The following is a 13,665-nucleotide window of genomic DNA, read 5'->3' as shown; positions in this document are numbered from 1 at the left end:
AGCGCTACGTTCAATAAATCATAAACAGGGCACTTCGGATAGTTCAGTTAGCATAATTATAGGACAGTGAATGTCATTTTTAAGCAGATGTTGTATTACACATAATTATTAATGCCCTGTATAATTAGTATGATAAAGCTAAAAAATCGCTACATTAATGAATGTAAAAGAGGAAAGACTTTTTCCGTATGAATACTTTTTAACAGAAATTAAGTGGTATATTTGCCGTTTCTAAATTGTTATTTAGGAACAAGAAAAAAATAATGTTATGTTAAAATTAACCGAAAACATACCATGTTGACAATATGGGGATGATATCACCAGCTAAACACGGTATTTCTGACAAAATGGAGATATCATATCTCTACCGTTGGATTTGTTACGTGACTGCTAAACTTAATCGCAAGAGCTGAAAAACAAAACTAATTGTCGTATTTCCATGAGCTAGTTTTTCCGTTGAGTTTGTGTTGAAACGACACCTCGTTCTTTATAAAAAAAAGTTACAAAAATGTTTCACGTCTCAACAATTGATGCAATATTTCGAGAAAAAGTACATATTACAGCTGATGAAAAATGTCATTACTTCTCAAAAGTATAAATTGGTAATTATGACAAACTGTTTTCATGGCAATACGTCCTTTTCTTAATCAACTTCAGTCTTGTCCGGAAGGTCCGGGAAGGTGAAAAAGAGCTACAGACTGGAACTGCTTCAGTACCTTCTCTTCCAGATATTGACTCATTAAATCATTTAAAAACCGTTACACAAAATAAGTGTATGTTCATGGAAATAGCGCAACAGAATAATCAAAGAAGGCATTGATGACCATTCTTTTGGATACCCCCAAAACACGTTTCTGCACTGTCAGTCTGTGAATTTCCAAACAGAATTTCTGTCAGACTGTTTTATAAGCTGATGCGGTTTAACAAGGTGTTGAAGGGTAAATGAATTAAAAAACAACCAAACAATTTTATGCGTAATGTGTGTATTTATTTTTGTAAAATTATCAAATCAATGTTCATATAATCAACCTTCACATTAGGAATTAATCGGACGAATACATGAAGTGAAATTAACCTAAAAGTAGGACAATGAAATTTTAGCAGTGTGCAGTCAAGCTAACTATTAAGCGTGATTAAAACCAACTTCGCCAAACTAATCTTACGTTTTATATCATGTTTATTTAGTCCATACTAGCGATTTTCAAATTACTTCGACGCGGACTGCGTACAACGGACTGCGTACTTACAGTAGGGGTTTTCTCAAAATATTTAAAGGTTCGCAAAAAAGAAAACATACTTAGGGTATATATGTTTATTTTACCTATACGTGTAGTAACTTTTGCCTTCATTGTACAAATTTGTGTATTGTGATATAATTATCTGTTATAATACAATACATCGTTTGAAAATATATGGATAGTGAACAGGCTACATTTAAAACACGTAATCGCAATTTTCAGATGTCATCTAAATACTCTGTCGCACTTAACTTGCGTTATGCAGGTTCTTCAATTATCCGTATACTTTAACATTTTGTTTTTATATTTTGAGACATTTTCTGGCGTTACTTAACCTTCGCGCGAATCGAACGACATGACATGTGAAGTTTCGAACCCACTGTTCTACGATAATACTTTACCTTAATATGATCATGCATTAAAAATACAACTTGAAACATGGATTTGAAGATAACGGCGATTCCTGGTTTTAATATGTGTCCGTCCATACAATTCCTAGACTAGATTTTCCTAACAACAAAATAAGAAAAAATGCGCATTACAAAATATTATTGTGAAAAAAATAATAATACATTCTGAATGAAATGAAAAAATCCGTTTAATTTTTGTTGCATAGTATAAATACCGTGTTCTCGTAGACTTCTGTACGAAAATGGTCATTGTTTTTCATTAATTTTGATAATTGTATCTAATGTTCGATAAAATAGAAGTGTTACTGAAATATCTTGAATGATTTAGTTCAACACTTTGTATAAACATACAGGAAGTTCTCATACATGTATCTTTCAACCCCGTCGAAACGAGATCCGATACATTATGATTACCACATTTTATCTAAATCATCCTGAATTAGTTATGTATCAGCATGTTTGGAAATAAAAAAGGAAAAAGCCACTTCGTATTTTTATAATGATTAAATCTGATATCAGAATTGCATGTTAAAAGTTAAGTTTTAAATTTACTATCTTAAGGTGATTACTCAGTATGGATTATCAGTCTCAACTGGAATTTAATCTTTAAGTACATTAAAACTGGCTGTCAAAATGTCATCTAAACCAGCGGACCGAAATTGTTTGTGAACATGGGCATAGGACGCGTTCAAGGTCAATTCGATCATCAGCATACTATGGTATGTGTATATCGCTTTGGGAACTGGACAAAGATTTAAACTCATGAACTCACGGTATATATTGGTTTAAAAATTTATAATGTAACCATCTTTTATATCCTGATAACGTGACCGGGAAAACTGAATGAATTCAGTACCGTATAAAAATGAATTTGTAGGGTTTGAAATAGTTAAGAATATACATGTAAAATACCAAGTAAGACAATTTTTACCGCGGTGCATTAAACTGTCACGCATCGTATCGTGCATATTCAAAATTGTGCGTCGTACAATAGCATTTCAGCGACCCGAGTGCAATAGTCCGAAACTATGTTTCCAAAATCACTATATACATTCTTTGATACCAAATATTCAACTAACTTGTAACATCTGTTGTTTTGATTACCTGATTAAAAATAGGCGAACCTCTTGTGGCACAGGGGAAGAGTGTCTGTCTCCTTACCAGGTGGTCATTGGTTCAAATCCTTGATCATTGAATTAACAACCGTTTTCACTGCTAGCGAATACTGGCTAGAACCTCGCGAAATTGACTACAAGCGTATAAATTAGTTGGTACACTTCAGATTAAAAAGAATAAGTTTGCGATGTCTTGTTTATAAATACGGTAGTCGAAAGATTTGTATGAAACATTAATAAAAAAAAGGTATAAAAGGTAAAAGGATATTTTTTTTAAAAATGCGCCCACGCTGTTAAGAATGCTTGTAAGACAAAATATATGTATATCGGTAATTCATATATACAATACAACGAATATTAATAAATCTTATAACTGTCCTTTCTCGGATATTTTAAATGGAAACAGTATTACGGCATTACAACCGGATGCTAAATATGCCAATGTTCAGTTATGCATACAAAGCTTATAGACAGTTTGAGAAAACCCCTTTAGTAAGTTCGCAGTCCGTGGTCCGCAGTACGTGTCGAAGTAAGCTGAAAATCTCTACTAGAAGAAAATACTTTCTCACACCATGTCATTAAATGTGACCAAGCAACTGTCTCCAAAACATGATAATTTTAAGTTTTTATTTGCTATGTTTTTTTTTTCAGATTTCGTTACTTAAACTAGACTGTACAAATTTCCAACTAAAATGTATATACACAAGAAGTATAAACGTCTAAATTTGTCGTGTTGTAAAGTATACGCACTTAACCCTTTTCATGCTGGACACTATTGATTCTGTCTTTGCGACCAGTGTAGATCATGATCAGCCTGATATCCGTGCAGTCTGATCATGATCCGCACTGTTCGCCATTCAGTCAGTATCTCTTTGGTAAGCACCCTTTTTAACAGTTAGTGGTATTGTCCAAGCTAAAAGATAGACCAGTCCATTTTAAAAAATTAGCAGGGTAAGGGTTGATTTGACTTTTAAATGCATCATGATTATAACGACCGTTCTAACGTACCCTAGATGTAATATAATTATTTTACTTAAATCACTTGAAATTTGCTATGAATTTTACGTAACAAGCACAAAACAATAAAGAACAACAAGCAAGGAAGAAACATATAAAAAATGCGACACAATGAGTCAAACATATCTAATCGTACAAACAAATGCAGGTCACATAAGACAAAGTAAAAAACAAAAAAAAAGATTTTTTTTAATTTTAACAAAGGTCAAATTATGCAGTATTAGACCTCACGGTATGTTGTTCTATTTAGATTTCAAGATTTTGTTTCAAAACCATGGCTCATTTAGATCATTTGACATATAAAACAAACTAATGCACATATATAGAAAACCAAAATCATAATAACAGAACATGTTTAACTCTGTTTGAATGTAAAATTTGAGAATAGAATGTAAATGTTGACCGGTTACAATAGCACTTTATGGGTAATTTGGACATTTTCTTTATTGAAAATTCATCTGTGATACATGTAACAGAAATTTCATTTATCAGTAAACGCGTGCATTTCTTTCGTTTAACGTTGGTGAAAGTGCATATCTGAACAATTTTTCTGACTGATACGTTATCAAATATTGTTGAAATCGGTTACCGTTAGACTATCAATATGTATAATTGTAGACTACTTTCGTTTTCGATGACGGCAAATCACATAGAATTCGTCCTGACATTTGCTTACAAAACCGTTACCAAGGCTCATTCGAAACCATTTCTTCGTGTGACCGACATCCCCAAGCATGAATTAAACGTTTACACTTTGGCTCATTCGTGTAAAAGAATCTCTTTTCTAGAAAACATAGATGAGCCGTGCCATGAGAAAACCAACATAGTGGGTTTGCGACCAGCACGGATCCAGACCAGCCTGTGCATCCGCGCAGTCTGGATCCATGCTGTCCGCTAGCAGTTTCTCTAATTGCAATAGACTTTGAAAGCGAACAGCATGGATCCTGACCAGACTGCGCGGATGCGCAGACTGGTCTGGATCCATGCTGGTCGCAAACCCACTATGTTGGTTTTCTCATGGCACGGCTCAGATATGTCTTTACTATAAAACATTCATTCATTTTATAATGAGCCGTGGTAATTTCTAGCCATCGTATTTTTATTCCAAAGTAAAGTACATTTATATTTCCTGTTAGGCTGTTATTTCAGGCAAAACTACATTTAAAAGGTTAAAACTATCTTAATATCCTTTTAGTATTGCTTCTCGTAAACCTATTTTATACTACTAAATACCTAACGTTTCGTAAAAATGACATGTTTGTTGACGCTAGGTATACTTCATAACGTTTTTAAAGATTTTGTTTCCTGTTGTCAAATAACATTGCAGGCTATTTGAGTAGATCATGTATTTTTCATTCATCCAAGTCTTGACAATGAAAATGACGAAAACACATGTTAACATGTAGCGTTGAGTACGGTTTTTAGAATTTGTATAATATGTAGATCAAGTGCATGTTATTACATATTGTTACAAATAATTATTATCAAAGCTTGACATAAAGTATTTAGTCTCGACAAATATGATTATCTGTAGTCATTGCAACACTTAGAACACATAAAACTTAAACATGTAGATACTTATGTGAAATAATTAAAATATACATAATGGTGCTGTTTAAAATCCCAAAAGAAAATCCAAAGTCATTCTAACATGTTCAAATACTCATATATGGTACATGTATAGTGTTTCAAATATAAATTACACACAATAAAATGGCTCGAAACTATCATAAATGTTCATATGAAATGAATGTACATGTTTTTGAAATTGCTCGCATTTTTAAAACTACTAGAAGGCAAACACAAACTGTTCTAATAAACCCAAATTCTCTAATGTATATGTCAGTTCAGACATAAAGATGAAGAAAAAATAACTAAATTTACTAAATCCACTAATTATACAAGAATATAAAAGACAACACAATCTATGCTCGCAAACAAACTTAAAACAAAACAGACGCACGCACACACACACACACACACACACGCACACGAAGGGTGTCGCTGACTGTCTTGCATGTCAAGTGTACTGTCTTATCTATGCTCACTCTAAAATATAATCAATCAAAATACAAACCCCTTACACACGAAGGGTTTCGCTGACTCTCTGGCATGTCAAGTGTACTGTCATAACCTATGCTAAATCACTATGCAATGTTTCGTTGAAACCCGAAAAGATATAGTATACAAAGTTATAAAGCATTGTGAAAACAACGCCCCTTACGGTCAGCGAACTTGAAGGCGGGATGGAAAGCTCCGGATGAATAAGGTTGTTAACATTTTGAGGGAAAATCTGTTTATCTAAATGAAAACTAAGTTTTGTATGATAACTGCTAACAGACAATGTATATGTTTTCGCGTAGAAAAAGGGGATTCTGTGCACTGTTTTACTTAGATATTGATAAACAAACACTTCTCTGGTTCAGCATTCATTTTGTATACTTGAAGAAAATGATAAACGGGTCCATTTAGTCGAGCATTTACCATAGAACCATTATATATTTGACATAATTTCCTCTGTAAATTATATATCTTCAATCAAGAATGTCTTCTTTAGCATTCAACATCATAAACATAGACTTTATCATCATTTACCAAGCTTACAATAAGCTGTTTTGTTGAAACGTCTAAAAGTGTGCATAAAGGTTTACGCATTTCATCTGTAAAATTCAAGATTGTTCCTACATGCCTGAAATTCTCATCATATTGCTGTATATTATAGGAATCACTCCCAGACAAAATAATGTCTTTCCTAGTAGTAAGACATATACCAAATACATTTTTCAGAAAAGAATTATACGGATGGACAAATACCTTTCCATTTATGTCAAGTACAATTATTCCGTTGTCTCTGTCTGCTATGTATATGGTATTTGTCCAAAAATCGCAAGACATGAAACGAGGAGATGTGAAAATTGGTCGATCGTGATGGTCAGTGTCAATTGTACGGATAAGATAACCTTGCATATCATATTGCCTAACATGACCTAGGACAATGTCCTCATACCCTCCTCCACACGTGACAAAAAGGTAGTCATCTTTACTGCAAATACCTTTGCATGGAACGCCAACTGTGAATGATTGTGTCAGTGATATTGATTTTGCAGTGTACTGAGCAAACTGTATTGTTTCCTTGTCTCGTATTGAAACAGCTAATTCGTTTGACCTTGAAGTTTTGCATATACCACATAGTTGCCCTGGGGCCGATATGTTAGCCAGTTTATCAAATGACCTACTAAAACGTTTCAGTCTGTCGTTACATGTCATAACCAATGTGTCATACTCCAAGATACACATATCACGCACATCGTACTTGTTGTATTCGTCATCATCGAATAAAATATCATACTCTTTCTTCGAAAGAGTTTTGACAGGTACGTTTGCGGTAGCAAGTCCGTCGACATGTTCGATGGTATTTCTAATACTGTTGTCCAACGAAAAACTAAGTTCTTCTAACGTTTGAAGATCTTTGTCAATGTTACTTTTTTTGTCTCTCATTGGACTCATTGTCTTCATTCGAACAAACAGTTGCGTTTCACCCACATTATCTATTTCTCGCACAAGATCTGTTACCTCATCTAATAGATCATTAACATTTCTTGCAGTTGCATTCAATCTTCCTAGTATTTGTTTATACCTTTCATTCACTGTCTCAACCGACCTACTCTCGAGTTCTTCTATTCTTGAAACTAAGTCTCGCTTGTACTCTTTTATCTCACTTATAATTTCAGTTTTTATGTCACTCATTTTCTCTATTTCATCTTGGATGGACTGCTTAGTGTCTTCATACACGGTTTTCATTCTTGTCACCTCTTCCGCGTACTCGGTGTATTCTGGACTTTTTCGGATATCTTTAGCCAAATTTTGAATGTAGTGGACGTCTTTGCACTCTCTAAAAGTAGCAGTATAACTAAGAAAACAAACTTCAAGTAGTGAATACCTATTTTTGAAGTATGTATAGCAAGGATCATAGATAGATTTTCCATTGAAGTGATATAACATGGGTAGGATTCGAATTTACAAACGGTTTTCTCTCATCTCAACAATTTCGCTCTATAAACAGATTGTTTCTGTTTTGTAAGGAGGGTTTAGGGTACGTCTCTACGAAAAGTAATAAATACATAGTTTGTGATAGAGCAGTAAAAACAAAAGACTTGTTAAAGCCATATAAACAACTTCAGGTATAAGAGATAAACTAGAGGGTCATGATAATTCCGAAACGAGATATAAGTTATTCAAAATATGGATGCTACAGAAAATGTTAACAAAATTCCAAATTCAAACAAAGTTTTTGTATTTAGAGGCATAGTCGCTTTGGCCCTGCAACAAACACGAAAAAGGTCTTTTTATGAAACTACAGATGTGTCAATAAGACAAATAATTGTTTGTTCTGTCAGAAATATCGTTTTAACAAAATAATATCTAGTTTGTGACTTTGACCTTGGCGCTTGGGTTCCTCTATATTGATATCGCGTCTTCGCATCGTATTATCGCATTATTGCCTTAACTAATCTACAGGGCAGATGGGTGTAACAACGATGAAACTTACGGAACATCGTTACAATTTGATGATGAACACGGTAACTTTGTCTTTATTCGCCCAGTAATGCCAGAGTAACTGCCTTTTAAGCGATAAATATCCCTAAATTTGAGATCTTGAGTCATACCTTAGTAACTTATTGAAATTAATGACCATAATTTTTTTTTGAGATATGTTTAATTATGCTATGGTATGCTATGGTTACTGCCTTTAATAAATATTATCCAAAAGCTGTAAGCTCCGAAGCCATAACTAAGTTATTTGTGGATTGGATAATAAATATATTTTAGTGTTAGTGCAATGGTGCTCGCTGAAGTTTATTGGGATTGGTTCAGTAATATCATTATTAATAGTTATTATCCGTTTTGCTTTTTAAAATGACAGTCTTATGAATTAAAGACAACATTATCGATAAAACACATTTGACTAAATACGTACTTTAGTGCTCAAACTTGTCACCAAATGTCAGAGGTTCAATGAAGTCTACGGACAGTGGGACAATATGCAAGGTCACAATGACCTTTGCTTCAAAACTTTTCTGATCATTAATTTTAAATAAGGATCTGGGACTTATTCTTCAAACTTATGAGGATATGGTATTGTAACAGATCAATGCCCCAATAGACTTTACTATAAAATCACAAACTCACAAGTGATTAAGCATAATCTGGCTCCCAGTCTTCAAATTATGTCGAGGTGTAAGGCCATAATGTCATTGTCTTTAAACTAACTTTCTGTTTAGTCGTTCTAGAATGCTTGATCCAAATTCCTTTAACTCGGTAGTGTAATGTAGACAACTTTAAGTCGTTAGGTCAATGTCACCATGATGTGTACAGGTAGTTAAAAACTAGTTTGGTCACTGACACAAGCGGCTGTAGTTACATCTCGTGTACTTGCTTTAGGATATCGAACAACTTCAGAGAATAGCCCGTGTACACAGTATGTCTGAAGTTCAGGCGCAATGGTTCACTTAGCAAAGTTGACAATATGTATGTCAGAATGGAAGCATAACTTTATACTCAGGGTAAAGATATATACGGCAAAATAATTTACATATAGCAAAAACGATGCATCTTCTCGCAAACATGTACTTACATAATTATTTTTATTTTGAAAATATCTCGCGTATTGGCATGCCGAGAGAATTTAAGTAGCGAAACTATTGCAGTCAAATAAAACAATATTTTTTTCGACGACAGAGCAAGAGGAACTCACATAACCGAAATCTGTTCACGCCTTAACTATAAGATGTCTTGTTATCCATTTAAGGTATATGACTAACTATAAAATATTAATCAAGACAACTAGTTAACGCAAGCGAATATATGCATGGAAGTAGTAGGCAGATGTTCCCTGTTAAATATTTAATGTGGATAACGCGACACTTTTCCGCTTGTCAAATAAAAACTGAACATTGGTTATCATGTTTAAATTTAAATCATAAAGTTATATTCTTTTATCACAAAGTAAATATTGTTGTGTACGCTATATCTGTGTGTGACCTGGGCAATTATCACAAAATTTAAACTGAAAGTACATTTGAAGTTTGGGGGTCTACATGGCCTAATTTGTTAAGGTCGTCGATTTCGAATCATAAAAGCAGCCACGTCCTTCCGTAAGTTTAAGTCCTGCGCGGGCTTATGCGAGAAAAATATCCATCTAGTTTATCCGCTTATGGTTGTAATAAATCTCGGAGGGGCGCCTGGGGTCCTCTTCTACCACAAAAGCTTGGAAGTGGTCATATGGCCTGGCTAGTGCGAGTTCAAGCCCAATATACAAAACATTTGTAGCTAATTTTGCCATTCCAAATCAAAAATAATCATTTTTTCAACGGATAACAAATACAATTTCGTTTAAGGAAATAAGGTTTTCTGACCTCTTGAATGTCTAACAAACAAACCACTCTCTATTCAAGTAACTTTCAGATTGAAAACTAATTTCTAAGTTAACAAACCTGTGATCGAGTGCTATACACACACTGCAGCATACAAGGTCATGTTCACCACAGAACATCTTGATCATTTCTTCCGGATGATTTTCACAAGGCTCAGTACGCACTGCTGGCACGGATATCCCTGCTGTCCCAGTTGAACCAGAGGGGTTGGTTTGATATGTGACATCTTTTATCAAGTGACCTCTTAAAGCTGGAAACTTGTTGTGTTCTCCTAGGCATTTCTTACAATAATACAACTTACAACTATCACAGTATTTATGAGCTTCCTTATATACTCCAGCTTCATCACATGGTGAGCAGTTATAATCGTAAATTTCCTCAGAGGCTTCTTCGAGCACTGCTTGGGGGAGGTCTCCACCTTCCGCCATGTCCTTATGACCGGGTATTGAATTCGTTTCCAAAATACTAGTACATGTTTATCTTGCTGTTTATCAAATAAATAATCTCTATAGCCGTGACATAACAGATAATTTAAGGTATATAGTGAGAGATAGTATTATCAATTCGTTTAATCGGTTTATTTTGATGACATTAATTCAGCTGGCAATTAAAGTTTTAAATATTTGTTCAGTTATTTCATTTTTTTTCTTTTTCTGCACAATTTTATTTACAAAGGTTACTTGTGTAAGTTTTGTCTACACTTGTCTCTTTGTAGAGATAGTACCTAAAATCTAAATTATGTAAAACGATTAAAATGTTAACGCAGATTGCTTAAATAGAACATTGAAGACCGATAGTAATACTTAAGTCTCGATTTGATCATTTTTGCGGCATGATATTTAAGATTTTCAGACACTTTCTATTTATTTTCCATCTAGCCGCTCTTGTAGATAGTCCAATTTATCAAGACAATTGATAAATATGTAATTCGCAATTATAACTGGATTATTGCGGGAAGAACTTATCTCAATGCAAAAGGTTGTCAGCTACATGCATATTGTATGACAACAGATGTTTTAAGTCCAATGAAATAAAGTCAGATCAACTATAGAATCTGACATTTAGATATAATGTTATTTGCACCACATCAGACATCATATAAACAAGAGGGCCAATATGGCCTTAGGTCGCTCACCTGAGAAACACACCATAACAGTGTAAACATGTTTGACTTTGATTTCATTTCTGACCAATTTTCATTAAGATTGGATCAAAAATGTGGTCTCTTAAGTGTAAACAAGCATTCTCTTCAATTTGACCAAGTGACCTAGTTTTTGACCCCAGATGACCTACATTCGAATTTGACCTAGATTTGATCAAGGCAATCATTCTGACTAAATTTCATCAACAACAACTAAAAATACAGCCTCTATCGCATAAATAATTTTTTTTATTTGTCCTATCGACCTAGTTTTTGACCCCGGATTACCCATATTCAAAATTGACCTTTATTTCATCAAGGCTATCATTCTGACCAAATTTCATGAAGATCTATTGAGAAATACAGTTTGTATTGCATACACAAGGTTTTTCTTTGATTTGACCTAGTGACCTAGTTTTTTACCAACCACAGATGACCCATATTCTAGCTTGACCTAGATTTCGTCAAGTCAATCATTCTGACTAAATTTTATGAATATCCGGTGTAAAATGCAGCCCCTATTGCGTACCCAAGGTTATTTTTTAATTTGACCGGGTGACCTAGTTTTTGATTATAGATGACCAATATTCAAACTCCACCTATATTTTATATAGACAAACATTCTGATTAAATTTCACGAAGATCCGATGTAAAATGCAGCCCCAATCGCATACACAAGGTTTTTCTTTGATTAAACATAGTGACCTAGTTTTTGATTCCGGATAACCCATATTCAAACCTGACCTAGATGTCATCAAGGTAATCAATCTGACCAAAATTCATGAAGATCAATTGAAAAGTGCAGCCTCTATCGCATACACAAGGTTTTTCTTTGATTTGATCTGGTGACCTAGTTTTTTTTATCTCAGACGACCCATTTTCGAACTTGGCCTAGATTTTATCAAGATTATTATTCTGACCAAAATTCATGACAATCAATCGAAAAATACAGCCTCTATTGCATACACAAGGTTTTTCTTTGATTTGACCTAGTGACCTAGTTTTTGAACCCAGATGACCCATTTTCGAACTCGGCCTAGACGACATACGGACGCCGGACATTGAGCGATCAGAAAAACTCACCTGAGCATTGCTCATGTGAGCTAAAAAGGAAAAGTCTTCAGCATTTACCATGAGAATTGACATTACAATGAAATGGCTAAGCACTGAGTTTTTAACCATACTATTAATTCATTGTTCCTTTTCTCTTATGTCATACAGGTGTATAGGTAAACGCAAGGTATGGTTATTATTTGTGTCATTGTTTGGTCTCTAATACTATATCTACTTTTTGACCTTGAACCATGTCCACATCATCGAAATAAAATAAAAATGCAAAATGTGTCATGTATATGTAGGATATATTCTACATACTAAAATGACTATTTTAACGTATCAATGTGGTCAGGCTGGAATCAGCTGCCAATGATCATTTGTACAAAATACAAATTAACTCAACGTTATTGGCCGCACAAAGCAAGTGATGTTTTTCCTTTACCTTTACTATTCTCTAGCAATGTACAATGAGACGGCCCAACTAGAATAATTCAGGCGATATGGTTACATATGTGTATATTCAAAATATTCCAACCAAAGCAAACCGATTGAGAAAATCGCATTTCCATTTCTGCTCGGCGACTTCAGCTACATAACAGATATTTTACTGAAACCTCGTATGACAATATTCAGGGGTGGTATATTACGTCATCAACAGGTGCGCGCAACACTTCCCGATGCGGCTTTTTTGTGTCAAAACATCTCGATTCGGTGAGTAAACTTGCGATTATTACATTGATAATTAATAGATTCGGAAATGACATATAGTCTAAAGTACCCGCATATGCGTCTAGTTCATCATTTACGATTGCATTTTTCAAGAAAGCCTTCCATTTAAGAGAACATTCGTGCACAATGCACTTCATGGAAACACTTCCTTATTCACCACACCATATTATGTCGCATGACAAGAGTCTACATGCATTTCTGATACATCTAAGCATTGACGGGTGTTGTTTTATGGTAAACAGATGTCAGTGATACCTTGGTTAGTCATTGGAATCTAAACTTTACGAAAAATCAGTAAACTAAAATTTCGCCTTCCCGAATCACCAAGTGAATTGATGTCCTTCCCAGGTCACCAATTCTAGCATGACTAACATCGGGCTGGTGCTTATGTAAATGTGATCACGCTTGCCTGGAAGTTCTATTAATTGGAATAACTAATTGTCAGAGTGCTTGCACTAGATGGTCCGTAAACTTCATTTAAGCATTTGAAGATACTATGAATATTGAAAGAACGAAGCATATCTT

The 13,665-nt window shown here is 34.3% G+C and overlaps 1 protein-coding gene across 1 annotated transcript; it reads right to left on the bottom strand.

Annotated features, from left to right (window-relative positions):
• Window positions 1–5,824: 5,824 nt before the first annotated feature.
• LOC123563884 (uncharacterized) lies at window positions 5,825–10,699 on the bottom strand. The gene is made up of 2 exons (XM_045357009.2): window positions 10,275–10,699; window positions 5,825–7,672 (listed from the first exon to the last, which is right to left on the bottom strand). Exons 1-2 carry the CDS (start codon window positions 10,640–10,642, stop codon window positions 6,334–6,336), a joined length of 1,707 nt encoding a protein of 568 aa, XP_045212944.2. The 5' UTR covers window positions 10,643–10,699; the 3' UTR covers window positions 5,825–6,333.
• Between the last annotated feature and the right edge of the window lie 2,966 nt (window positions 10,700–13,665).

This window comes from Mercenaria mercenaria, chromosome 2 (genome assembly GCF_021730395.1).
Source record: "Mercenaria mercenaria strain notata chromosome 2, MADL_Memer_1, whole genome shotgun sequence".
Lineage (NCBI taxonomy): Eukaryota > Metazoa > Mollusca > Bivalvia > Venerida > Veneridae > Mercenaria > Mercenaria mercenaria.
This window is presented reverse-complemented; position numbering and strand designations above follow the sequence as displayed.